The following is a 26,171-nucleotide window of genomic DNA, read 5'->3' on the forward strand; positions in this document are numbered from 1 at the left end:
AGACACAGGGAAAAGCAGGCCCATAGCCCACTGGGGCTGAGAGATTGGACACTTCAAGAGGGGGTGACAGACGAGATAAATCAAGCAGAACAGAGCAGGCCCGGAGTTTACACAATGCTAAAACTGAAATACTGGACTGCACAGCCTACACACAACTTCAACGCCCATAACCTTCTGGGCACACGCCAATCTGGCTTTAGACCAAGACATAGCACAGAGGTTGCTCTCTTTGACCTCAAGATTCAGCTTGACGCCATTCCTCCTCCTACTAGACCTCTCTGCAGCATTTGACCTTGTTGACCACGATATCCTGTGCCATCATCTCTCCTCCACCTTCAACCTTTCCAATGAAGCAATCAACTGGATTATCTCTTTTCTGAGTGAACAATCCTCCAGGATCTTTGCTGGATCAGAAGTGGCTGACACTATCTCAGTTCTCTACGAGGTCCCTCAAGGATCATGCCTATCGCGCCAAGGCCTCCCCCAACTCTGCACCCCTGCCGCCTCCCTATATAGTGCCACCACCTGAGGCTCAGTTTGTTGTAGCGTGTCTAGGAGGCGTTTACGCATCCCTACTATCATGGATAGGCATTTCCTTCTCACAGTCGCCTTAAAGGCATCCCACGGCACTCCCCTAGTTTCCACCGAGCCCTCATTCAACTCGAAGTATGATCTGATCCCTTCTTTGAGTTCAGCCACAAATGCCCCATCTCGCAGCGTCTCCCTTTGCAAATGCCACAACCGCTGCAGGGATCTCTCGTTGGACCCAAATAACGTTGCCACTAAGGGGGAGTGATCCGACAAAGTGTGCCCCAGGTACATCGTCTCCCCAAAATGCTGGCAGTGTTCCCTTCCCGTTACAATGCAGTCCAGACACGAATATGAGCCGTGCACACCCGAATAATAGGAATAGCCCCTTTCCTCCCCATGCTTCTCCCTCCACACCTCCACCAGATCAAGTTTCTGCATTATCTCATGAAGAGACCCCGCCATATACTTCTTAGGCACCCCCTACTCCCTGACCCGTCTAACCGCTCATGCAAATGACAATTAAAATCTCCCCCCATATTATCATTTCCCCCCTATACACCCCCATCATGCGAAGCACCGAGGGAAAATACTCCTTGTCATCCACATTTGGCGCGTACGAGTTAACCAAAAGAATTGTCCTACCTTCCCATGAGCACTGTGCAAGCACCGTTCTACCAATCCCATCCTTTGTTACCGCTTCCATCTTCAATGGTGTCCCCCTCGTCACCCAGATGAGCAGAACCCTAGCCTGGGTTGAATACGTCGTGCCAACTACCTGCCCCCCCCCACAGTTTACCCAACACCTCTGTACTCGCATGCATCTCCTGTATCAAGGCCACTTGTATCCCCTGCCTTTTCAGAAACTCCACCACTCTCCGCCTCTTCTGGTAATTCCCCAATCCCCGAACAGTCCATATCCCGATTTTCAAATTTCCTAGCTTACCCGTCCAATATGTTGGTGCTTTCACTCAAGTCACCCCCTCACCCCTCTCAGCATCCCTATTACCTACACCCAACTCCACCCCCACCTCCCCCACACACCTTATTGCTGCTGTGCCAAACCCTACTTCCCCTCCTGGTACCCACCCCCCCTTCTTGCACCAACTTGGCGCTTTAACCCCCAACCCATTCCCACATAGCCTAACCACCCCCCACTCTCCTCCACCCCACCTTCCCCCATCCGCCCCCAATGCCCCCCACTATCATTAGTAGGCCCACCCCCCTGAACTCCAATCCACCCCTCCCTCCTTCTCTGTAACTGTAGACCCACTGATCTACCCAACCCCTCATCCTCTCCTCCCATAGGGTTAGTAGTCAATAGAATCGTTTGGACTGGGGGTTCCACCACCTTCCCCATACAACCCCTCGGATATCTTATCCCCCTCTTCCACTACCCCCTCACTCCCAGAAAGCCTGTTCCTGAAAAGCTATCCCCTACTCAGTTCCAGTTCATAATTTTAGCCACCATCAATCTCGGCGGGGCACCCGGCGGCAGGGGCCTCCCCGGTACCCTATGGGCCCTCTCCACAATGAAGAGGTTGGGCAAGCCCTTAATTCCCAGTACCTTCAGGATCGGATTTTCCACAAAGAGCTCTGCACTGGGCCCTTCCTCCCTCTCTGGGACACCGACCAGACGGATGTTACAACGTCTAGAGCGGCCCTACACATCCTCCGCTCTAGCTTCCAGAACTTGGGCTGCCCCCACCAGACCCGCCACCTGGTTCTTTAGCTTCTGGACGTCATCCTCCACCGTACTGACCCTCTGCTCCACTTCTGTTACCCTCTTGCACACTTTGCGAAGGTCCGCCCTCACCAGGGAGACATCCACTCCCACCTCTTTGATGTTTTCCTGGAGGGTGTCTCTGGAGACCTGTATCGCCTCCATTACCGAGTACCGGGTCACAGAACTTCCTTCCCCTCCTGAGGGTCTCTCCCCTGCCTGTCGATCTGGTCCCTCCTGTCTATGCGCTCGGTTCTTTGCCTCTGTGTATTTTTCAATTCGTTACTGGTTTTTGCCCATACTGGACGAGTCCTATATATCTCGTACCCCGGACTTAAGTTCTGTAACTTCGTACACCGCTGGCGCCCCAATGTCCAGTGCCGCTTGCCTCACCTGTATCCTCCAGCGAAGCACCCCCCGAAGTGGGTGGCTCCCCGCCGGTGTCTCAGCCCACTGCCGTAGACCGTGGTGGGTCCCCCACCAGGCCTCCTCCGTTCTCAGAGATCCGCTCTCCACACTACCTCCCCTGGTCACCAAGTCCACTGATCCAAGAGGGGCCCCCCACCCCAGGAGCCACAACCACCACTTGCAATTCCTGTAGGAGTCACCGCCACATTCCCTGACACAGAGTCACCCAGGTATCCCCCAGCTGGGTCCCTTATCTCCACTGACCCAGACGGAGGCGCTTCCCACCCTTTCTTCTCCTCTCCTGTTGTTCAACCACTTCAGCACCTGGGGATATCCACTGCTTCCACCTCCAGTGTCCCTTCTGCAATCACCTCTCCTCACCTCACCTCCTCTGTACACCGTACAACCCACGCAACACCGCCCTTGGCGCCCAGGCTCTACATCCACTACATCCACTACATCCTCTTGGTTTGTACATGATGGTTTGAAGAAGTGGCTCTTTGGAGTCCATATTTTTATCACTCCTCTCAGGCTTCCAGCTGTCCTTACATGTTCGCCTTTGTTCCATGTCATCAGCTGACATTGTCCATTTGGGCTGCAGTAAATCCATTTTCCTTCATAATTTCTGCGTTTTCTGGGATAAAGAAACTTTGTACCTTCTGGTGCGTGCTTGCCAGCCTTCACAAAGTCTCTTATTTCTTCATCAGTCAGATCTCTGGGCTTCCATCCTGGTTTGACATCAATCATGATCTTCATCCCTATGGCTTTCTTCACAGTTTTCTGGCATGGCGAGATTATTATCTTGATAACACAAAATCCTAGTAATATCATCAGTAGCAGGGCTCCCAAGAATTTGAATGCATCCGCCATCCATTGTGGAACCCATGAAAACAGTGATCCAAACCAGCTGTCATCATCAACTTCGTCGGTTTTATTGATCATCTGGTTCTGCAAGTTTGTCAGCATACTTATAGCTTCTGTTAAAGTTCCATTTAGAAGAAATGATGACCAAACGATGACGTGAAAAGACAAAATGCCATGAATAAGGATATCATGAACCTAGAACAAGAAAGCGATGTTAAAATACAAAGAAGCTTAAGCTGTGAAAAGGATGAAGATATTCAACCAGCTAATGCCTGTACATATGCTTGTAACCGCAAGAAAGCTAAACAAGCAGTGCGGCTTGCTATGCTTAGTAGACGATAGACCGCGGCAAGCGCCACCTATACATATCTACCTCAACGAAGCACATCATATAAGTGCGAGTCCACTTTGCACTAAAAGCAGAACCAACCCAGGTTATTATAGGCCAAACGCAAGAAGATTCATATTCTAGCAAACACGAGGAAAGAAGGCTGAATCGAAACTCAGCAGAGGCAGCTTGTGCCGGGGAAGCCAAGGTCATACCAATGGAAGCTATGAACAGTAGTTACTTTTAATTGAATCTAAGAACAGAATATCCTGCCTCTGAAGGATCGGGATAAAAAGGCAAAGGCAGGTGGCGGGTGAAACAAAAATCTAATACACAAATTGAGAGAAGCGAGGCAAATTCACGATGTAGTAGCACGTGACCATCCGAGCAAGAAGAAGCACAGGTTCACACCTACACTTGGCAGCCGCCCAGACAGAGATATAATAACTTTCCCTGAAAAGAAGACACGGTTTCGAGGCCGGCCACAGCCAACTAATTGACACATAGCCAATAAAGTAATGATGGATTGAGGGAAGGCCGGGTGAATCGTGGGGCACCCTGCACCTGCTTGACCATTCTGCGTGCTGCTAAGCAAAGTGGAAATTTATGCATGGGGTTGATGCCAACCCAATCACAATGGACCAAATAATCTAGGGTCCTATAGATAGTAGAACCAATGGGACGTCATACTCATAGTGACGTCTACTAGAGTAATGTTAGAAGGAAGGGTTTAGACGGCACCTGATAGTGTTTATCCAATCCTCTCACTCTGTTACCATATACAGATATAGTACCTATAGTAAAGTTACCTTTTCCTAACCAATAGAATTGCGTGTTAACTTTTGAGCGTTATATGTCAGATTATGATGAATTTTTGGTATAAATGTTACTGTTTGTATGACGTTCGGGGGAGTTGAAGCGAGATGGACTATCGCACCACTGCTGATTGCCGCCATGACTCGCCGTTTTTTGTACTTGTCATTAAACGGACTCTCTTTGCCAAACCATTGAGTTGTCCTTATTGACTGGTGTTGGGAGTAATACATCTGCCCCCCCCATCCATCTCAAGGTGCAGCTATCTCGTCTTAAAGTACTTCGAAGCAAACCCTGACTCTATGGGCCGTCCGGGAGTCTCCCCAGTACACTGTATTAACTAAAGCTGAGAGACATTTTGTTGATTTGGATTTGGGACCCGTCTGCAAAAGCAAAGAGCTGGTAGAGCGTGAGAACTCTTTGGGTGGGGATCTGAAAACCAGTCACATGTAGAGTTCTCCGCATTGTGTCTGCTCCCTGTCGTCCCATTATGAAGCCGACCTGGTCTGAGTGTATCAGGTGAGGCATATATGCTTCGAGTCTCGCCGCCAGTACCCTCATGTAAATCTTGGCGTCTATGTTCAGAAGCGATATGGGACAATATGACCCACATCTTCTGGGGTCCCTGCCATCCTTATGAATCAATGTAATTAATGCTTGTGAGAATGATTCAGGGGCTTCCCCCGTCTCCAGAATGTCATTAAAAAGTTCCACCAGGAAGGGGGGTAGCGGGGAAATGAATGTCTTATAGAAGGCGGCTGTGAAGCCATCTTCTCCAATCTCTTCAGCCATCTCCACTTGAAATACGGGGTCCTTCCATTGAGACTCGTTACATCTCCACTTTGACCCTTTGCGCGGTAGGCACGACCAGTGTAGATCCACAGTTACCATATTGTGGTCCGACCATGCAATCGGGGAGATCTCCGATCCCAGCGCCACATCCCATAAACTCCCCGAAACATATAAGTAATCAATTCTAGTGAAGGTACCGTGGGAAGCGGAATAGAATGTGTACCCTTTCTCATACGGGTGGTGGCTCCGCCATGCGTCCCTGTGTCCGTAAACCCCCAGCATCTCCATGACCTCCGCGAGCCCCCTACCCCGGGGATCTTGTGCTCCGGAACCTCCCCCTTGCCTATCCAACTGAATATCAGCCAATAGGTTGAAGTCACCACCCAGGAATATATGGTCAGAGGCCTCAAGCATCATTTTCGGGAGTGTCTACAAGAGGAACCTCGGCTGTCCTGTGTTGGGGCAAAACACCATGGCTAGTGTAAAAGTCACGTTACGTACCGTGCCCACAACCATCAGGGTCCTGCCGTCTATGTCCGCCCACACTTTGGTCACCTCCATTCTCAGCCCTTTCCTGATGAGAATACCCACCCCCACCTTCCGCAGTAGACCAGTGCCCCAGTATTCCTTCCCCACTCGGGAGCCTCCGTGCCTCCCCTTTGGCATACTTGGTCTCCTGAAGGAACATCATGTGCAGGCTCTTTCTACAAAATTCCCTGGCCACTAATGATCTTTTCGTGGGTGAATTCATCCCCTTGACATTTAGCGTCCCCACCCTAAGAAGGCCACCCCTATGAAGGCCTGAATCTACCGCCATTCTTGCATTTTGGTGCCCATATAATTTCGTACCTCCCCGGGCGGCCCAGCCCAAAACTTCACCACTTCACTGCTGCATACCCTCAGCTTGAAGAAGACCCCGTTCCTACCCCCTTCTTCCAAACCCTCCACCCCCTCAAAGGCATCCGACAGCTCCCGGTTAATATCACCAGTCCGAACTCAGACCACCAACAGGGACCGTTCACCCTCCTGTCCCTCAATTTAACAACCTCATAACAATTAAGCCCCCACCCCCAAAACTTGGCCCTGTCGCCACAGATCCCTATCAAGACCCATAAATGCTTTCACATAACGTCTAGTACCCTATCAAGATACACACACACCCTGGAATTCTCACAGGGCTCCCACATCCAATTGTAAACCTCCCTCCTACCGTAATTTCCCACACCTCAACCATCAATACAGTGTACCCGATGAGTTTCAGGAGTCCACCATTGGTGAAGCATTTATCCTCCTGTACTTTCTGAAGCCCGGTATGCGCCTCCGTTTCGGGCCTTGAATGCGCCACCACCTGTCGTCGTCCAATCTTTCGCTATGGTTCTGCTCACTTTCGGTTCACCCAGCAATTCAGATATGCATCTGCAGATATCTCTCTCCGTCCTCAACCGTTGCTTGTGCCCATCCCTTTCAAATGTGAGGCAGAACGCACTCCCTTTTCCTGTAACCACTTTGTCAAGGGCATGCACATCCTTCTCCTAGCCAGGGTCAGTGAGGATAGAGCTTGTAATATCGTCACTCTCGCTGCACCATAAGTGATCGGGCCCTTCTGCTTCGCTTTCTCCAAGATTTCTGTTCTGTCACTGTAGTTATGGAACCGGGTGAGGACCGTCCTGGGGCCTCAAGCTGCCCCTCCTGCTTTAAGTATCCTCTCGATCTTTGCATCGTCAATGGAGTCATCCTCGAATATCAGTTTCGTAACTTAGTGAAGTGTTCTTTTCAAGTCCTGCTCGACTCTCCTTCTTTATCCGGAATGACAAAGAGTCTCAGGTTATTCTGCCTTTCACAATTTTCCAAATCGTCCATCTTCAAACGAAATTCCTCATCCCGACTTTCCATTTCAGCTATCCTTTGCTTCATTTGTGACTCTAAAGTATTTAGTGAGGTCTGATTATTTTTGACTTCCTCTAGGCGCTCCTCCATCTTGTCTATCTTCTGAATAATCTTTCGACTCTGCCTCCGATGTCAGCCCTCATGTTCCTTATCACCTCCATGAGGGCCGCCACGTCCTTTTTAGTTGCTGCTGACTCCTCCACAGATGCTGCCATTTTGGGCTGAGTCAGGGTCTCAAGCCCTAGATGTTGCGGGTTGCATTTATAGGTGGCCAACCTCTTCTGTAATTCCATACACGTCGTTCCGTTGACCTGGCCTGGCCCCCAATTCACCCTATCCTCCCATGCTCTTTAATGAGTGGTGGTTGCCACTTAAAGCGCGGCGGTCCCTTCAGCGGGTCGCTTTCCTCCTCTGTCGTGTGTCGTCCAACACCGCCCCTGTAGCGGACACACGCCCCTAGGTCGGGGGCCCACACCACCAAGGGATGGATTAGGATGAGGGGTAATCGGGCCTCTACCCCCAAAGCGATTTTGTCTCCTTGCAGATCAGTCAGTGCCAGTTTACCACCTCTCTTTGGGCGCTCCCTTGGCACAGAAATCCTACCGTGTTCAGTGCTCTCACCCTGCCATTTCCGGTCAGGAGTCTCAAGTTGGTGGATGCGCCCTATATCTGGAACACAGGAGGAAGGCACACGCCCCAAGACTTGGGGGCCCACCCCTCCTTTGGTGTACTGTTCTCTTTTCGTTACTCTGCCGCAGATATGTCACCAATCCTGCTGCTTGGGCTAATTCAGGTGGACGGCGGATTTCTCACGCCTGAGCGTTACAGTTATTCAATGAGCGGGTAGTCTATCCCAGTCGGTAAACAATTGGGTGGTAGAGCCTGACCTGCACAGCCTTCCCCTGTGGTCTAGAGTGACCTTAGCCCAGTTGGGCTCCCCTCCACCAGTGCCGTCAAGGGACCATGCGCAGGATTGGCAAGTCAAGGCCTGTTGAGTCTCTGTGTAGATCGCAGAGTGGCGTGATCTCCTATTGTTGCGCCTCAAATGTTACATGAGGGGGGACCCCTCTACCGTGTCCCACTATTTCAGTAGTACTCTCCTTCTGGGCAGGTGCACACTCTGTTGTAGGCTATACTCCAGCACTGATCTATGACCCTGTATCGCGGCTCAAACGCTGCTGTTGCCTTGCTCCTCCTCCTCCTGGGTCAACAATGGCAGTATGCAGGGATCTCTTCTTGCATGCCCGGAGCAGCGCGCTGCCTGGTGACTCCACGTGTTTGAAGGGGCCCTGATTCAACATATCCCCTGTGGACTCCACATTAGATAGTGTGGGTCTCAGCTCCTCTCACCTCGTAACGCTCACCTCAGTAATGGCCCTTCGGTGCACCCTTGTGTAGATGAGTCTTCTCTATGGGAGTACATTCCCTAATTTTCCCAGCACCATTCTATGCCGGGGGGAGGGGGGCCACATGCCGCCAACCAGGGCAGCTGCTCCCTCAGTTTGCCACACCTTGGAAACAGCTGGATGAGCGAGTGTGGGGGGAGCCCTCCTCCAGCTCTCCACTGGTCCTGTTTGCCCACTTCCTCCTCTTCTCAGGATACAACTCTGGTCGAGCGCTGCTACTCCGGATGCTCCGCCAGGGTCCCACCAGCACCCTCGTCATGGGGGGCTCAGTTCGGGCTGCCAAAGCTTCCTCACGGCCACTTCTACGTGCCGTGGCTGCGACCCTACGATTCCGGGGTCAATTTTCTTCGTTCTTCACACTATTTCTGCAGGCGAAGTTCACACACCATCCTATTCAGTCTATCTTGGGATGGGGGGTCTTTAAGTGGGGGCTCAGACCACATTTTGGACCTATGGGCCAGGAGATCACGCAGAGGTAGGCTGCATCCATGCGCCCCCTGGTGGCTTCTCCCAGTCACAACTAATTAACCCAAGGGGGAGGAACCCTATGCTAAGTTCAAGTTTAGTCTCTCATTCTTTCTTTTCATAGTGGTGGGGCAGAAATAGGTTAGCATAGTTTTGACACAGGACAGAGTTTATTTTTGTGAGACATCCTGACAAGCACCCGTTTGTTATTTTCTAGCATAGGGAATTCATCGCAGAAATGGTGTCTAGAGTAGGTTATCTTCCTGTTCAAATGTGTCCTCTTGTCTGGCTCCTATGTCGGACTTACCACAGTTCCCTTTCTCTGTAGAGGTTTGAACATCCGTTGCCTGTTGAGGGATCTTTGCTGTGTTTTATTTAATTATTTATTTATTCACATTAGTTGAGCGCACAAGCAGCCCAAGGGCATCGTGGCGCTTAAGAAGTTAAATTCCGGACAGCTCCCTTGAGCTCACAACCTCATGCACTGTAGTCAGAAGTCCTACCATTGCACCAATGCTTTAGATGGTGTTTAATGTTTGATTTTTCTAGAGGTCAGGATAATCTGGCTGTGACATTTATAGATTGGAAGATTACCTGGTCTGCCTGGCTAGGAGGGTGTCTTCTTCATTTCTGCCAGCTGCGTCTACATTTCCTGAAGCTATGTGCTCAGTTGCAACGAATGCACTGCACAGTAATGCAGTGCTGCTCACTGGATATGGGTTTAACCTGCCCGTTTCTAAACCACACTAGCCAGGCACCAAGTGGCTCTTTGTGAAAAAATAATCAGTAGTCAAGAAACAAGAAACATACCTATTTACTTGCTTGTTTTTAAAATCTAGCGCATAATATGGGCATAATAAAGGTCCGGTTTTGCCAACAGGTAACATTTAAGCAATATCTGCGAGCTAAAGCCCTGGCCAGGGCACATTTACCATATTTATGATTAGCTTTTTGCTTTTTCCAGGTTGCAGACATTTCCCTTACTTTCAGCACAATCGTAAGGCCGTTTTGGTATCACTTTGGCATTTAAATTATTTCCAAAACCTTCCCTAAATTCTGCATCTGTTCTATCTAAGGAGCACCGTTGTATGTTTCTGCTATCTTGAGGGATGACAGAAAAACAATCAAGATAGAAAATTATTCATCCAGGTTTGGGGAGATTAGCCGCACAGAAATTCTAGGAATCACTTACTGAGACTTTACATTTGTGTTTAAATGTAACATGAAATACGTCATGTAAAAATCTGATAACATTACCTCACTTTGTCCTCCTTGACTGATACAGTACACACGTATGCAATAGGAGCAGCCTGGGCTAAGGCGATCACACAGGTGTTCTCTATCAATTCCTTTGTATATCATGTTCCATTTGTTTCCTGAAAGATTAAGAATGGGTGTTCAGTCAGCCATGGTGTGAATTCAGGATTTCCGTATCGAAGAAACATCAGGTATCCTAGATACACTAGACACATGTTTGCATGCATCGCAAAGCAAGAATGCCATTGCCTGCTCACAGTTTCCTGGGAATTGTTTAACTATACCATTAGCACAGTTGCTTAGATACATTTGTGTTGATTTGATGAAGTGAAATATCTTTGTCAATTAGTATATGTATTGACTAAAATGTTCAATATTTTTGTATTAATAAGGTGGTTTAAATGGGCTTACTGTTCCAGCAATAATGCTAAAATTAAGACAGGCGAGAAAGGAAGAGCCAGAAAGCACAAATACATTGCCATTTAATGAAATCAAATAAACACACAAATCAACTTGCTACATTTGAGGCAATGGAAAAGGCAGAAGACATGCTCATTAGGGTAGGTTTTTGATCAGAATGTAAACTGAATTGTGTGGCATGGTACATAGGCTTCCCATTAGGCACTATACTCTCGACTTGTCAGATCCCATAATCCTTCCTTCACCAGGTGTAGTCTTCTTTCTCTTGTTTTGCTGCTCTCAGTGTAAGTTACCAGCTACCTTTTCTTTTAGGAAACAAATATGTATTAAAGTCAGTCTTTTTTACTTTTGAGACACTACTCCCTTGTGAAGAATTGAATTATGTATGCTACTTGATTTCAGTGTGCGCTCGATCACATGAAAACAAGCATGAAGCGCCCTATGTGTGCATGGATCTGAGAACGTGTTACTGCTTCCCTCAAAGTTCTTTTTGGTTCAGAAGCAAACCAACGTGTAGTGAGGAACTGGGCAGAGCCTAGAATCTGATGAATTCCTGTATGGTGGGGACTAGTGCTCAACTTTATTTCTTTTGTTTATTTCTTACTTCCTGTTTTGGACTTTATGTAATGTAAGTACACTAGAGGAAATTACCTCTTGTTTTAGTGATTTCTTGTATTGTACATATAACATAGGGCAAAACCGGGGTGGTAAAGTTCAATCCATTATGGAGGCGAACAAAGGAGGGATGTTCAATGAGGATAATGGTCCAAGAGGAGGAAGGATGTAAATGGAAGGAATGTTTTACACATTGTTGTGGTAGTTTGTTTTTGTGGTAGTATGGTCTCAAAAGCAGTAAAAAAAGGTTATTTAGTTCTCTATGTTCGTGCTGTCGAAGGATTTTGGTGAGTCACTTGCAGAGGCTGTACAAAGGTGACTTTCCAACAAGACGGGTCCAAGTAGAGTGTTTGTTAATGATGGAAACATACAGGATGTTCCTCCAGATTCAGAAAGACAACCAAAAAGTGAAAAAAATCTTCAAACACTGAGAATGAGTGCAGTGTTTTTTCTCTCAACCCGGTCATCCCAGGGCTAGCATAACATTGGGACAACATGAGACTGATGTTTTAGCGACGTCAGGTAGACCCTTAGTCTGCGATGAGGTTCAGAAACAGCCAAGAGAACACATTCATCCGTCATATAACTTTTTATTGTTAAAAGTACAGACTGGTACCCTGCTGATCCTGCCCCAGAGGATTATCGTGCCAATATGCTTGATAAAGTGGCCTTACCTGATCATTTAATAAACAATTCCTCACACTCAGGTACTCACTGGATAAGGACATGTTTGGTCCTTTAAATTTAAATAGGTCCTTTAATATAATGAGGTAGCTGTGCCCCATTATTCCATGACCATACACTTGTACAAGCTATTCACGGATACACAAAATGGATCTTGTGTCAAGCCAGCATATGATGGTGGAATGCCCCAAAACGTAAGACAGCTCACCGGTTATTGATCAACGAATACAAGTTTTAATCACCAGATAAAGGAATCATGTCAAAGGCATTGATCAGGCCTGGCTGGATGCTTAGCAGGGTGCTCATTGTACTAGGCCATTTGATCACACTACTAGGGGCTAGGATGAAGAATCACATCGAGACATTTTGAGCAGTGGGGCACAAAAATAAGAGTTTTCTTGGGGAAGGGCATACCTCCATTGCAAACGGGTAACAAAAGGAGTTTTTTAGAGAATCAGCCCTAAGCAAGGAGGCTTGGCTGAATCCCAGAAAGGAGCTACAGAAGGAGATAGGATATTTGTGGAGACTATGGTGAGAAGAACAAATTACTTACCACTCTGTAATGGTCTTTCCGATGGATGTTCCTCCCACAGACTTCTCATTTTTGATATCTATCTCCCATCGCAGATGCACTTCAGAAACGTTTCCGCCACCACAGGATGTAATGCGGCTTTGCACAATGCCTCTACACCCCCTGTGCCGGACATAATGCCGGGTCAGGTATATATGTAGGCACCAAGCCCCATGATCTTAGCTCCACCCCTTTTCCCAAGCACTCTGCTGCCGATGGACCGCAGAAATAAGGTGCACTAGCTATCCACCATTACATCGCAGTGGGGAGGACAATGAAGAATCTGTGGGAGGAACATCCATTAAAAGAACAAATGACTTAACCCATGTAATGTTTCACTACTGGATGTTCCTCCCACAGATTTCTCATCTTAGATATATCCATATCCTGCTTTGAAGTCACTGAAATATTTTCGACAGCAGAGGGCATTGTGCGGCATAGAGTTGATTGGTGTCCCTTGATGCTAACCATTTCCACATCCAGCCATGACGTTGATGATAGGATAAATAGCACACACTGCGCCTGTTGCCTCAGTTCTTAGTTTTTCCCTCTTTCTACACAGCTGACTTGAGGGTTTCATAACTGGCATGGACGTTGAAAGAGAAAAGTATTCAAAAAATTCACCCACAGTCAGAGGAGTAGGCAGGGAGGGCGATGAGCAGTCGTCAAAGTGGGTGGGAACGGTGTTACTCCACTTTTTTAAGTTAGGTTTTAGAGTTCCTATACTTTTATTTTAAAAAGAAACCGGTCCCGGAATGGTTTCCTTTTAAAATATTAAAGTGTAGGATGAAGTTGAAATGTGCACTTTCAGTGTACTGCACTAAACGTTCCCTTAAACAGCAGGCGCATGTGTTTGGGGGTTTGTATTGTGCGTGGGAGGGGGCATTGCAATGGAGTGTGGGGGAGCGTGGGCCGGCCAGTAGGAAACATAGTTCCACTACTATTTTTTGTATACTTCGACCACTGGCAGTGAGGAATCCATGGGAGGAATACTTAGTAGAAAGAACATTTCCAGGGGTAAGTCATTTGTTGTTTGAATGGACTCCGTCCTCCCACAGAGTCCTCATTCTTAGATAGACTTTTCCAGATGGAGGTGGGAGAAGTGGATTTTTTGTATAATGCTCAAATAATTTTTTTTTTACTGTTTCTGTTTAATACAAACTTTGTACAAAATCCATGTTAATTCCTTAATCATTTTACAGTTTCTGCATCATTCTCATCATCCTTTCTGCTTTAAGATATAAGAAAAGAAAAAAGCAGCTTTCATTAGCCTCTGTGACTATTTCTGTTCTCTCAACCTTTCGTCAATAGTCTATTGAGATAGTCTATGACTGCACAAATCATCATATCGTTCTTACCAGTCAATAAAGATAACCACCAGTCATCCATGTTTCCATTTGATGGAGCAAATTTCCCCAGGGTCTCAGTTCTTTCAGTCTTTAAGGCCAAACATTCAGCGACTAGATGTTTTAAAGATTCCACTTCTCGGTTGCAAAACCGACAGTAATTATTTGCGGTATTCTGGTCGTGTTTTAGATGAAGCATCTCTTTTGTTGGTAACGGGGTCAGACGTAACCGCAAAAACTGGTCCTGATGATATCTCGATGTAACTTTTGTAGATACATCGGGACTTGATTTATTCCTCGCGCTTCTCTGTCTAAAACTAGACTGGGCACAAATTTGGATCTATTGTTGATGGTGTTGATCCAATCACAGTTACTCACCTTTTTTTTTTTACAGCACATGGATTATCGTTTAGTAGCTGAAGAGTTTCCCGACATGGGCCAGATGCTTTAGGGTTTTTATTGACCATTTTTTCAACAGCCCTTGATAGGGTAGGTCTGTGGTTTCTTTAAGTATCCCAAATGGAAGTGCTGTGTTTTTCATAGTCATTTTTCTCATCAGAGAACATTATTTTGTGAGCACTGATGAACCAAGAGATTGTAACCCAAGTTCGTAGCGAATGGAGGCGATCGAAGCATTTTTCGGCAGACCTTGTACTTTTTGCCAAAACTGCCCTTCTAACAAGTTCCAAATGGCATTGTTGTTGTTGACAGGGTAATTCATGGAATAAATGTGCGCCGAAAAGGGGAGCGCAAGCGTGAAAATTGCAGCGCACGCGTGCTAAAGCCACGCATGCAGCGTTCGTCGATTCATGGAATGCGCTGCGCGTGTAAACCCTGGGATGTGTGCCAAATCTGTGGGTGGCGCACGCGGGCGCACACGTCACCAAACGCTGTGCACAACGCGCACAGGGAAAGCGCACAACATGTAGCGCACACAAGGAAAGGGGGCGGAACACGGGGCGTAACACACGGAATGGGGAACAACGTGTGAAAATGTGGGCGTTACGGGGGAAGTATGGGAGGTAAATGCTCGCAACGCACACAAGCGTGCTAACAACACGATTTTCATGGAATCGAACAGGGGAAACCCGTGCACCAAAAAAGACGCGCTATTGCGGAAACACATACGCCAGCAGGAAGCAGGCGTAAGCGGCCTCGCGCAGCATAAAAGTGCATGCAAACAACAAACAAGCTCATACGCTACGATGAATATACCGTTCCTCGCAGCAGTGGTTGTGGGACACCGCAGGAGGAGGAGGATAGCCAGGCCCTGCATTTTTTTACTGAGGACCAGCCTTTTTGGGATGCCTGATGACCAGGTGTATGGGAGGTACAGGTTTCCACCACTAATAATCCTAGAATTGGTCAGGGAGTGGGAGGATGACCTCACATCACCCACCCTGTGCTCCCAAGCACTGAGACCCTTGGAAAAGGTGCTCAATGTACTGTACTTTTTGGCAACTGGGTCATTTCAGCGGACAAGTGTTGGGGATGTCTCACAAGCCACGCAGTCACGCTGCCTACACCAGGTGTTGGCGATCAGGACTGCATGCCCCTGAGTCTGCAGGCACTTATACATGCCCAGAACACCTGCAGAAAGGCGGGCCATCGTCCAGGACTTTTATGGGGTGGCACACTTCCCCAAAGTGCTAGGTGCCATTGATTGCACCCATGTGGCTTTACTTCCTCCCAGGGCCACTGAGCACATCTATCGAAACCGCAAGCACTGGCATTCCATCAACGTGCAGGTTGTATGTGATTCCAAGGGAATCATCACCTCAGTATATGCCAACTATCCGGGGTCCAGCCATGATAGTTTCATATTCCGAATGTCACCCCTAAACCGGGACCTGGAAGCTGGGAGGCATGGCGACACATGGCTAATTGGTGAGTATAAATGCCTCTGCACATGCATGCATGTCAGACACTGAGAAATGGGAAAATCCCACTAATGACAACCATTAACACCTCCCCAGGGGACAGTGCCTACCCTCTGAGCACCTACATGATGACGCCAATGCGGAACCCCACCACACCACCTGAGGTAAGATATAACACAGCCCATATTGCAACCCACGGCATAGTGGAGCGCACATTCGGAGTGCTGAAGTCATGCTTTCGCTCCCTTGACCGCTCTGGTGGGCAGCTGCTATATGCACCCCCAGTAGTGTGCAGGATCATAGTGGCAGCATGTGTCCTGCACAACGTTGCAACCCGGCGGGGCGTGCCGGTGGACATGGCGGTGCCCCCACATACCCAACCACATGCACGGCCGCTGCGCATGGGAGGTGAAAGGGCATGTGGTGAGGCAGCCCGTACCCAGCTTGTGGCAAATTTCTTCACCTAAAATCCCACCCCTGCGGAGCGCACACAGGCCTGGCACATACCAGCTGACAATTTATGATGATGACAAAAGGGACAGTCAACTGTCACAACCATACCACCCTGAGATTGTTTACCTGGAAGTGCTACATTGTGTGCATCCCTGGCTACTTAAACACACCCAATGCTGTGTCAGTAAAAGGCACACATTCATGCAGCATGAAGGACTACCCCCTTGCAAAATACTACATCCAAATAGTGGCATGTCATCCAACCCCTCCCTAACCCCATCTCAGCTACCCAACACACCATGGCATGGCATGCAATGTGAAAGCAACAACACATGACACAAGTGTCACCAAGTGCACCGTCCCAAATGGAAACAGGCCAGAGACAATTTCTTCTCACTAATGAAAAAAAAAACAGCACACATGAACAAATACTTACCAGCAAGACAAAAATCAGTACAGGATCCAACAGTGGCAACATATGACAGTAAAAAATGAAAGTAGTGCAAGTGTCGCAACCTGACAAAGGCAGCACATCGACCCCTTCCAACTGCAGTGTGTTGCTGGTAGCCAAATGTGGCAGTGTATTGCATACAACATGAACTGCATCTGCATCTGCAATGGAGACGGGCTCGTTAAGACATGAAGAAGCTACATGTATACATGCAAGAAGTCCTGTATGTAAAACCATATACAAATCCACCATGCAGTGGAGAAATGAACACCAATCCCCACTAGGGATGTATACACAGTTTGGACTACAGACTGACCACACAGTCCAATGCCTCTGTGTACGTTACTGTCACTTGGTCACACTCTTTGCGAGCCCATGGAAAGGGGAAGCAGGAGGGGCGTGTGTGTCAGGAAGACAAGCCTGCATGTGCCCAGCTGGAATACACAGTGGACGCCTACGGGAGCCACATAAAGCAACACACTGTAACATGAATTCACAATCAGAAAGAAAACGGTTATGAACAAAAAAGTAAAAGCAAATTAAATAAAGGAAAAGAAAAAGTAAATGTAAAGTAAACCAAATAAATAAAATAATAAATGAAAAATCAGAATACAATTTAACTTAAAAAAATGTATGGAAATTAAAATAAACTACAAATGAAAATAAATTGAAAATAATAAATAGAAAAAAGAAGATGAAAAAAACATAATAAATGAATTAAATACTAATTTTATTATGCCATTCGTAATGAAATTTGAAAAAAACAAAATAAAAAAAATAAAAAATGGCCCTGTGTTTCGACCGGGGGGGGACACCCAGGAGGGAAGAGGTAGAGGGTGCACCCCAACACCCACATGCATGGATGTTGAGAAAAAAAACCCTCCATGGGCTCATGGCCTGCACGGCTACCCTACAGTGGGAGAACTGCCATCGCTGTCATCACCCTCTGGTGGTACATCAGAAGGTGCGTGTGATATGGGAGGCAGACCACGCAAAGCCCTGGCATGCTCCTCCATGGCAGCAAGCATGCGGGTCTGAAAGGTTTGGTTCTGCAGGATGATGGTACGGAGATCCACATGCAGCACCTCACGGGTAGCACACATTTCTGCCTGCAAGGCCTCGTGTGATGCCCGGATCTCCTCACGGGTTGCCGGGAGCTCAGCTGAGAGTGGCCATGTTAGCTGCTCCAGCTGCTGTTCTGACCTTGTACTTTGGGACACCTCAAGTGCACCCAGAGTATCTCTGAGGGACGTGTGTTCTAACCTCAGGGCATCCCTGTGGGCCTGTGACTCTGCAGATATGGCTGTGCGCAGAGTCTCCAGTCCAGTCCGTCGGTCCTTGTTGGATGCCAACATGTCCTCCCTGTGTGAGCGGCACATGGACTCTGTTGCCTGTTGCTGGAGCTCCACCTGCCTTTCAGGGGGAAGAATGGAAGTGGCCACCCTATACATGGCCTGAGCCATCATCTCACATGATGCCCCCTGTTGTGCTGCAATAGTATATATGGAGTTCTCCCACACAGTATTGCCTGGTGGCCCACGGCCACCGCGTTGGCGGGCAACACACCTGTTTGGGGCAAGGTGATATGCACCTTGCTGTGCTGGCACTGCCTGAGGCTGCAGGACTGCATTCCTCTGTTAATCTGCTGACCCAGGAACAGGAGCAAATATAGTGGAGTGTCACCCTGCATCCGTAACCACCACAGGCGGACTTTCCAACACTGAATGGCCCATAGCGGGGTCTACCCCCAGTGCAGGTGTGTTGGACAGCACAGCATCCCTGCCAGAAACACTCACCTGCGACGGGGACATTTGTTTCAATGCCAGATTCAGCACCTGAGCTGTAGAGGTCTGCGGAGGTGTACCCAGTGACACCCGTGGACAGGATGGTCTGTAGGAGTAATGGATTTTCACCCACCACCACCCCACGTCCTCCACTGGTTCCTGGTTGTGGCTGTAAGTACTCCTGCCTCTGCGCCATCTCCTCCTTCTCCTCAACAGCATTTAGTGCCTCATCACCTGCAAAAACATAAAAGAAAAGTAATGAAGACAGGCATGAGCAGCTTAGACCACACACATAGGCATCACAAGGTACACATCGAATACATAAATGACACATGTCACACATGACAATAACTCTGGCATGCATGCACTGGCAATGAAGTGGAAGGGGAGCCTAAAAGCAGCCACTCCAAGATGGCAAAGCAACAGATGTGCTGCATGCTGCATAGCACCAGCATCACACATTAGACTGTGAGTGGCATGGCCAATCCACATACATGACATATGCCAGCACACAGATGGCACGTAGCATGACCATGGCAGATTTGACAAGGACACCCAGATGGAAGCAAATCAGTACTGTCACCCATCCATGTGAGATGGACATCATGAAATAGAACATGCAAAAGAGTGTGACAAAACACGCATGTGCCACATGCTGCAACAAAGCCAGTGTTCACTAATGCAGTGATGGGAGGCACATTGATACATTAATGGTTGGTCACTTGGACATGACAGAACACAATTGTCATGTTGAACATACAAACAGGGCCCGAAGTGATTGTGTGCAGGGCATGTGTAGGTGCACAATACTCAATCAGCCTGATTGATTAAATCGTTCCCATAATAAGTAAAGAAATGTGGGGCATTGTGGGGTGTAATCTATGTCTGAAGTATGTTACATTTGGGGTAGAACGGCACAAAAATGTGTGGTAAACAAGCAAAGGATTTCAATAATCAGGCAGAATTAACAGGAAAACAGTTTGAACAATGTTGTGGCATGATGGCAGTTGAAGGGCAAGTGCAGTAATCAGGTGCAAATTGTCAACTGCTGTCAGAAGGGATATTGTAAAACCCAAGGCCGGGGGATGGTATGGAGGCACCACATGGGTGACCCATAGCAGTCATGACTACACAGCCTCACCTGGCACTCAATCAGAACACATCACCCAAACAACATACACATGGTTTGCACACACATGGATGGCCACTCACCGGACATTGCCTCAAGATCTGGTAGGTCTCCCACGCCTTGGATCTGATCCTATGTGATGAAGGCTCCAGTGATAGACTCATGTTCTGTGAGTACTTCCTCCTCTGGTGGAGACCCACTGCCAGTCACCAGAGTAGAGGCATGATTGGAAGCCAGCTTGTTCTTTGCTCTGCGTTTGAGGTCATTCCACCACTTAGAGCCATCAGCTGTGCGCCTCACAAATCCAAGGGAACTAATCTGGTCCGCGATGCACTGCCAGTGGGGCCCTACGTTGAGCAGTCGTAGTCTTGCACCCTGCAGTCACCAGCATTTCGCGGCCATGGGCCGACACGTAGCCCACAAATGCGTCTAGTTCCACATCATTGAAACTACGCTTCCTTGACGTGCCGGAGGTGGGAGCAGTGTCTGGGGTCCCAGCCTGTACCGCAAGAGCACCCTCCTTCCTCTTGAGAGGTGGTGCTGACCCTGTGTGGCTTACGCCGCTCTGGTTGGTAGGGGCTGAAGCGCAGGAGGACTGGGCATTGGAAGTAGCCAAAGGCACGATGACCAAAGGTCTCACTGCAGGCATTGGCTGCTGGGTAATGTTGGCAGGACCAACCTTGGTGTGATGGACTTGGACCAACACTCTCCCGGCTGGGTGACTCAGAGCTGGGGTGGATTGAGCTGCAGCTGCCCCTGCAGCCTCCTCACCCTGGCTACTTGGGGCAGCAGATAACATTGCTGCCCCAGATCCACGTGGCCTGGTGACAGCAACTTTCACCGCCACACGTGGCTTTGACTTGGTGACACAGAAGTAAGACTGGGAGTCATCCTGTGCCGGTTCGGTTGACAATATGGGCTGCGTTAACAAGGCCTGAGCTGGGATAGCGTCAGCTGCATCTCCCCAACCCATTGGGGGGGGGCATAGGTGTCCCTGATTGGTCCTCCACACACTGGCCTCTTGGGCCACCCTGCACATCCTGGCCACGTCCCCTACCGCGGCCACCTCTTGGAGGTCGGCCACCTTTGCCTCCCTTACCACTTGGTTGCCGCCCAACCATGGCACTGATGTTCTTGTGCGAATGGTAGGTGCAGTAAACAATTGTACTGGGCAATTGGGGTCAAAGGGGCAGGGTACTAGATGGAATACATACCCTAGTGCTCTAGAAAGGCTGTCTGTGACCCCTTGGGGAAGATGACGGGTCACGCAATGCTCAGGCACCCCGAAAACAAAATTTAACGTGCACGCGACCCCTGGTAGCCCACGTGCGTGGAATAAAGAACCTGCACTACGCTGTGGCACCCAGAAACACAAAAATAACAAAAATAAGCGTATGCATGGTACACACAGGCTACAATGACCTCTGAATGGGTACGCGACTCACAGGGGCAACCATAGTTGAAAAATACGTGCGCGACTCACTGTCTGCCTGGAAAAAGAACGTGAAAAAGACGCGCATGTGCGCGTTGGCAACACCCCCGCCAAAAGAAGATTTGAACGCTGTCTGAGTATACAAGGAGTACGAACTGGAACCGTTGTGAAGTAATCGTGCGTGAACCGACAAGTAGTACAAGAATCACCCGCTCACTCTCCACAAAAAGCACGTACAAGAAAATGGCGTCCTACGCTTACCTTTTAACCCAGCCCACACATTGTCATGCCACGCTCGTGGAAGGTATGGCAAAGATTTAAATACTTGTAATATGGTGGTGCATGTTCCGTTTTGGCAGTCTAGTGTTTTTCCAATATGGCCGCCAGTTCTATTTCCTGTGTGTGTTTCCCTGGCTCTGAGCGTTGTACCCGTTTCTTGGTGACGCTCCCGTGCTTTTCTGCTGTGTTTTTGTTCCCGGCGGAATCTTTTAGCCTCCTGCTACCTAATCGGCTTCGCCCAATCTTTCTACTTTGGCCTTTGCCTGTCTTCGCTCAGCTTTTGTACCGGTCTCGTCCGGTATTCCTTTTCCCTTCCCTTCTCAGTGGGTACCTGTTTCTTACCTACTCAGTTTCACTATCTGCGGTGCCGGGTAAGTGACTTTGCACGTGTATTCATTCCCTTTTCTTACACAGCCTGCTCATTCGGTGTTCCATTCTTACCTTTTCTGTCTCTGTTACTCCGCCCTGATTCTTTCGCTGCCTCCGTTTCCATCTGCTTGCCTTTGCCTTACCTTTCAGTGTTTACATTTGTAAACCGGTTGTTTGTGTCTTTCCAGTACTTCTTACCTGCCACTCTCCCTCCTGCCACTTGGAGTTCTTCCTCTTTACTCTTACATTTCTTCCCCGATCTTCCACGGCTTTCCAACGTCCTGTTCTCTCCACATCTCCTCCTAGTACCTTACCTTTTTAGCACTCTGACTATCTGTATTCTAACGCCACCTGGATTACGGAATACTCCTTCCTACCTTCGCTTACAAGCTCAGTGTCCAGCCTGTTACCCTACGCCAGAAGTATTATTCACCCTTCTCCATTTACCTCACGGACATTTGTTGAGATCTATAAGGACTCCAAGTGTAAGAATCAACCCTCATCTGTAAACTGCTACAGGAGTTTTCCAGAACTCGATCACTCAGGGTTTTTTACGCCTATGTGGCTTTTTCCCTGAACTTTGGGAGCTTGCTTCTCGGGGTCTCCCTGGTCCTGGTTATAATTCAGGTCAAGGTGGCCTCCAAGGGAGCACGTCCCTATCTGCATCACAAAAAAGACAGAAGGTCCAAGGAACTACGAAGACCTCGTCGCAAGAAGGAGTCAGAGACATACGACAGTACAATTGAAGACACAGGTGAGGAGGAGGACCGGGAGGGTTCATCAGAATTTGACACACGTGCGACATCACTTACGCGCATACGCGCTAAGGGCCTTTCCTCCAATTACATGCAGTGACACCCGGACGTACAGTTTTTGCACGTGTACAATCAACATGCACCCGTGTGGAGGGAAACGCTTGCGTGCGTAACGTCACAGACGCGCTTATGCGCTAAGAGCCTTTCCTCGAATTACACGCTGACGTGCTATTTTTTCACGTGCCAATTCACTTTGTATCAAGCTGGCCACACGACAACACACGGACGACCACGCTCCTGCCCCCCAGAGTCCGGAGCATGCCCCCACCTGCCATCTGCTGCTGCCTGCCTGCCTGCTGGCCACGTGCCCTGCTATTTGGTGCATGCACGTCAGCCATTTGCAGGGGTCCAGTTGCTGTGACCACCCCTGCTGGAACAGAAGACTCCCGACTGAAGTTCCATCGCTCCACAGCCCAGCACCAGGATCCAGTTGCCCACCCACACCTGCCTCGGGGGTTGCCATGTTGGGGGAAACACCATCGGAGACCACTGGCAACCCCCAGCCAGAGAGGCAGAGGGCTACCAGCTTCAGTGCCGCAGAAGTTGGTATCCTGGTGGAGCAAGTCCTGGTGCATTAGGATGCCCTCTTTGGAAATTCACGCGCCGACAATGAAGGATGGAAGAGGATCTGGAACGACATTGTGGCTGCCATCAACGTGGAGGGGGTGGCAGCCCTCGACATGGCACATGTCCGGAAGCGCTAGGAGGACTTCGCGTCCAGGACCCTCAGCAAGGCCCAGCGCCTCTTGAAGGCAAAGCATGCAGAGGGGTGCCGGGTCCGCCATACCAACATCCAGATGACGGCCCTGGAACGCATACACCCAGCACTCCACCTCCAGGTCCTTCAGATGCCGACCCGTCCGGAGTGTCGACCGGTAAGTGTACATGCGTACTGATTGGACGCAGTGCATTTTGAGGTGTCCCAGGAGTGTGCAGGTTGGACATATGTCTTGAAAGGGCCATGTATGGATGTGTATGTACAGGGACATGAACCTGCCGCATGTGAGTCCAGTCATGTGTGAGTCAAATCAATGGTGTATGTGTTCAAATGCATGATGGCCAAATGCATGTGGGGGTGCACACATGTTTACATTTCTGTGTATGTACTATGGCATGGTTGGGGTGTGACACATGGATGCTGGTTCCACCTTCATGTACATGCACGGTTTACATGTGCGTGTGTGTGTATTTCACATGTGTGCCACAGTGATACACCATGGATGCATGTGACACCGACATGTAAGAGGCTGATTGGCAGATGCACATAGTTGCCGATGATTTCACTGTGACAGGTGGTGGTGATGTACAGATGCATGTATGTCTGGAGGCGTGTGTGCATGTGTTTGGCACTCCCCGTGTTGCATGTGACGTCAGGCTGACCTTTGGATGCTCATGCTGTGGTTTGTGTGTGGATGGTGCTGCCTGCTGCATCATTCCTGTTAATTTGCGCATGTGTGTGGGTTCAAATGATGTGTGTGTTGGGGAGTGTGATGCCATCTGTGAAGTTTGAGACTGCCACTCATGTGCAACTGTCATGTGTGTATCAGACCATTGCACAGTGCTCTAATGCCTGTGTCCTGTCTCTCCCTGTCTGCAGTGTCAACTGATGAAGAGGGCGGAGATGGTGCTGTGGAGCACAGCGGCAGGGATCCCACCGCCAGCCGGAGATGCAAGGCCCAGCTCCCCTCCCGTGTTATCATCTTGTCAGTGAGTGAGGAGTCTGGTGCTGCGTCTGCGGCCGCAGCTGCTGAGGGTTGGTCCAAGAGGCAGAGGTCGGAGGTGGACTCCTCAGAAGCAGAAGGGGCAGCTGAGACCCCACAGGGGCCTCTGGAGGAAGATGGCACTGAGTCATCCATGTTGTTGGGGGGTTTGGTTGATGAGGAAGCTGTGGAAGGGCCACGCACGGGGCCTGGAAGGGGGGATTCCACTGGTGCTAGTGGTGCAGTCCAGGGGCAGGAACAGGAGGCAGCACATGCAGCCGCGGAGGTGCCTGTGTGTAATCCTGTCTCCGATCTTGTGACTGCATCATCCGGCACCAGCAGGAATGCCTTCGTCCAGACCGGTTTTCAGGGAGGGGATGCGCACACAACAACTGGCCTTCCTCAACCTGCGGACGTGGCAATCCGGGACCGTGTTGAGCCTGACCTGGCTGGGGTGGCGCTGCGTCAACGTGGCATTCGGGATGACGTGCAGGGTTCCTGTGTGGACAATGCACGTTATTTCGGATGCCTCGTTGACCACGTCGACCTACTAGGACGGGTCACCAGTGCTGGGTTCCTCCGTGTGCTGGACCTTCTACCGACCCCCTCCTCAACTGAACCCCCTATGCGCCAGTCGTCCTCCGTGCCATCTTCCTGCCCAAGTATCACCTATAAGTATCATCGCGAGTCGGAGGTCCAGCAGGGGTGGCCACCCCAACAACTGAACACCAGGAGGAGGAGGACGTGCAGGCATCGACAGGCAGGGCACATGCACGGCAGCAGCAGGCTGAAGGTGGGAGCGATGATGGCTCAGGGCCATCAACATCACAGGGGCAGGCATCGGCCAGAGGGCAGGAGGACCCTGGATTGGGAATGTCTTCCGTGTGGCAGCGGTTGGGCCGGAAAATGGATGCAGAGCGGTGGCGGGCGGAAGAGGGACGGCTCACTATGGTCAGGGCAGAGAACTCCATACGCAGGGCGTTGAGGCGGGCTGAGTGCCTCGAGGAAATTTGCAGGGAGTTGGAGGTGGACATGGCTTTATCCCTGCGAGACCTCGGGGCCAGGGAAGAGGCCCGCCTCCAGGACGTTGAAGAGGAGTTCGATGATGCCCTGGCCCGGGTCATCAACAAGTGAGCCGTTGGACTTGCCCGCTGCCTTTGTAAATAGTTCTGTAGGTGTAAGTTTCCGTTCTATTTTCTTTTCCTTTGGGTGCATGGACTATGCCCCACATTTTTGTATATAGTTATTAATTAGGTAGGATTTAGGTTAGGTTTCCTTTGAATTGTTGGGCTCATGGACCCTTGGATGTTCATTTGTAAATAGTTTTGGACCTGGATTTCATTTTCTTGGACCCATGGTGGAATACTTAGCTTTTTTTAAACTCTGATTTTTGTTTGATGGACGGACCCATTGGAGCCATTTTACTTTGGATTTTATTGGTTACAGCATTCATTTTCTTTTTTCTTTTATGGACTTCCCGACTTGGAATATTTTTTTTGTTGGTGTGTGCGTTTGTTTTATTCATTTGGTTTGTTCTTCAATACACATTTTTTCTATACTTTATTTGTGTGGTCTTCTCTCATTTGTTTTGTGCATGTCACAATGTGGTTTTTCACAGTCATGCGTCGCCATTGTGTGGGTCTGAGGGACATGTATTCATGGGCATGCCGGGTATTTATTTTCTATCATGACATTGGGAATTCAATGTGGAGTGGATGGAATACTTGGTTGGGTCTTTGGACTGGGGTGGCGTGGGGTGGGATTTGGGTGGC

The 26,171-nt window shown here is 49.2% G+C and overlaps 1 protein-coding gene across 5 annotated transcripts in view; it reads right to left on the reverse strand.

The window, feature by feature from the left end:
• The window catches only part of FNDC3A (fibronectin type III domain containing 3A), a 3,436,199-nt gene that overhangs the window by 933,367 nt on the left and 2,476,661 nt on the right, over nucleotides 1-26,171 (reverse strand). For all 5 annotated transcript variants that reach the window (XM_069639023.1, XM_069639022.1, XM_069639027.1 and 2 more), the window contains one exon: nucleotides 10,472-10,590. In XM_069639023.1, the coding sequence (XP_069495124.1) occupies nucleotides 10,472-10,590 (119 nt within the window). The remainder of the gene's footprint in view (nucleotides 1-10,471; nucleotides 10,591-26,171) is intronic.

The sequence above is a fragment of the Ambystoma mexicanum genome, chromosome 7q, assembly GCF_040938575.1.
Source record: "Ambystoma mexicanum isolate Mex_15411 chromosome 7q, UKY_AmexF1_1, whole genome shotgun sequence".
Taxonomy (NCBI): domain Eukaryota; kingdom Metazoa; phylum Chordata; class Amphibia; order Caudata; family Ambystomatidae; genus Ambystoma; species Ambystoma mexicanum.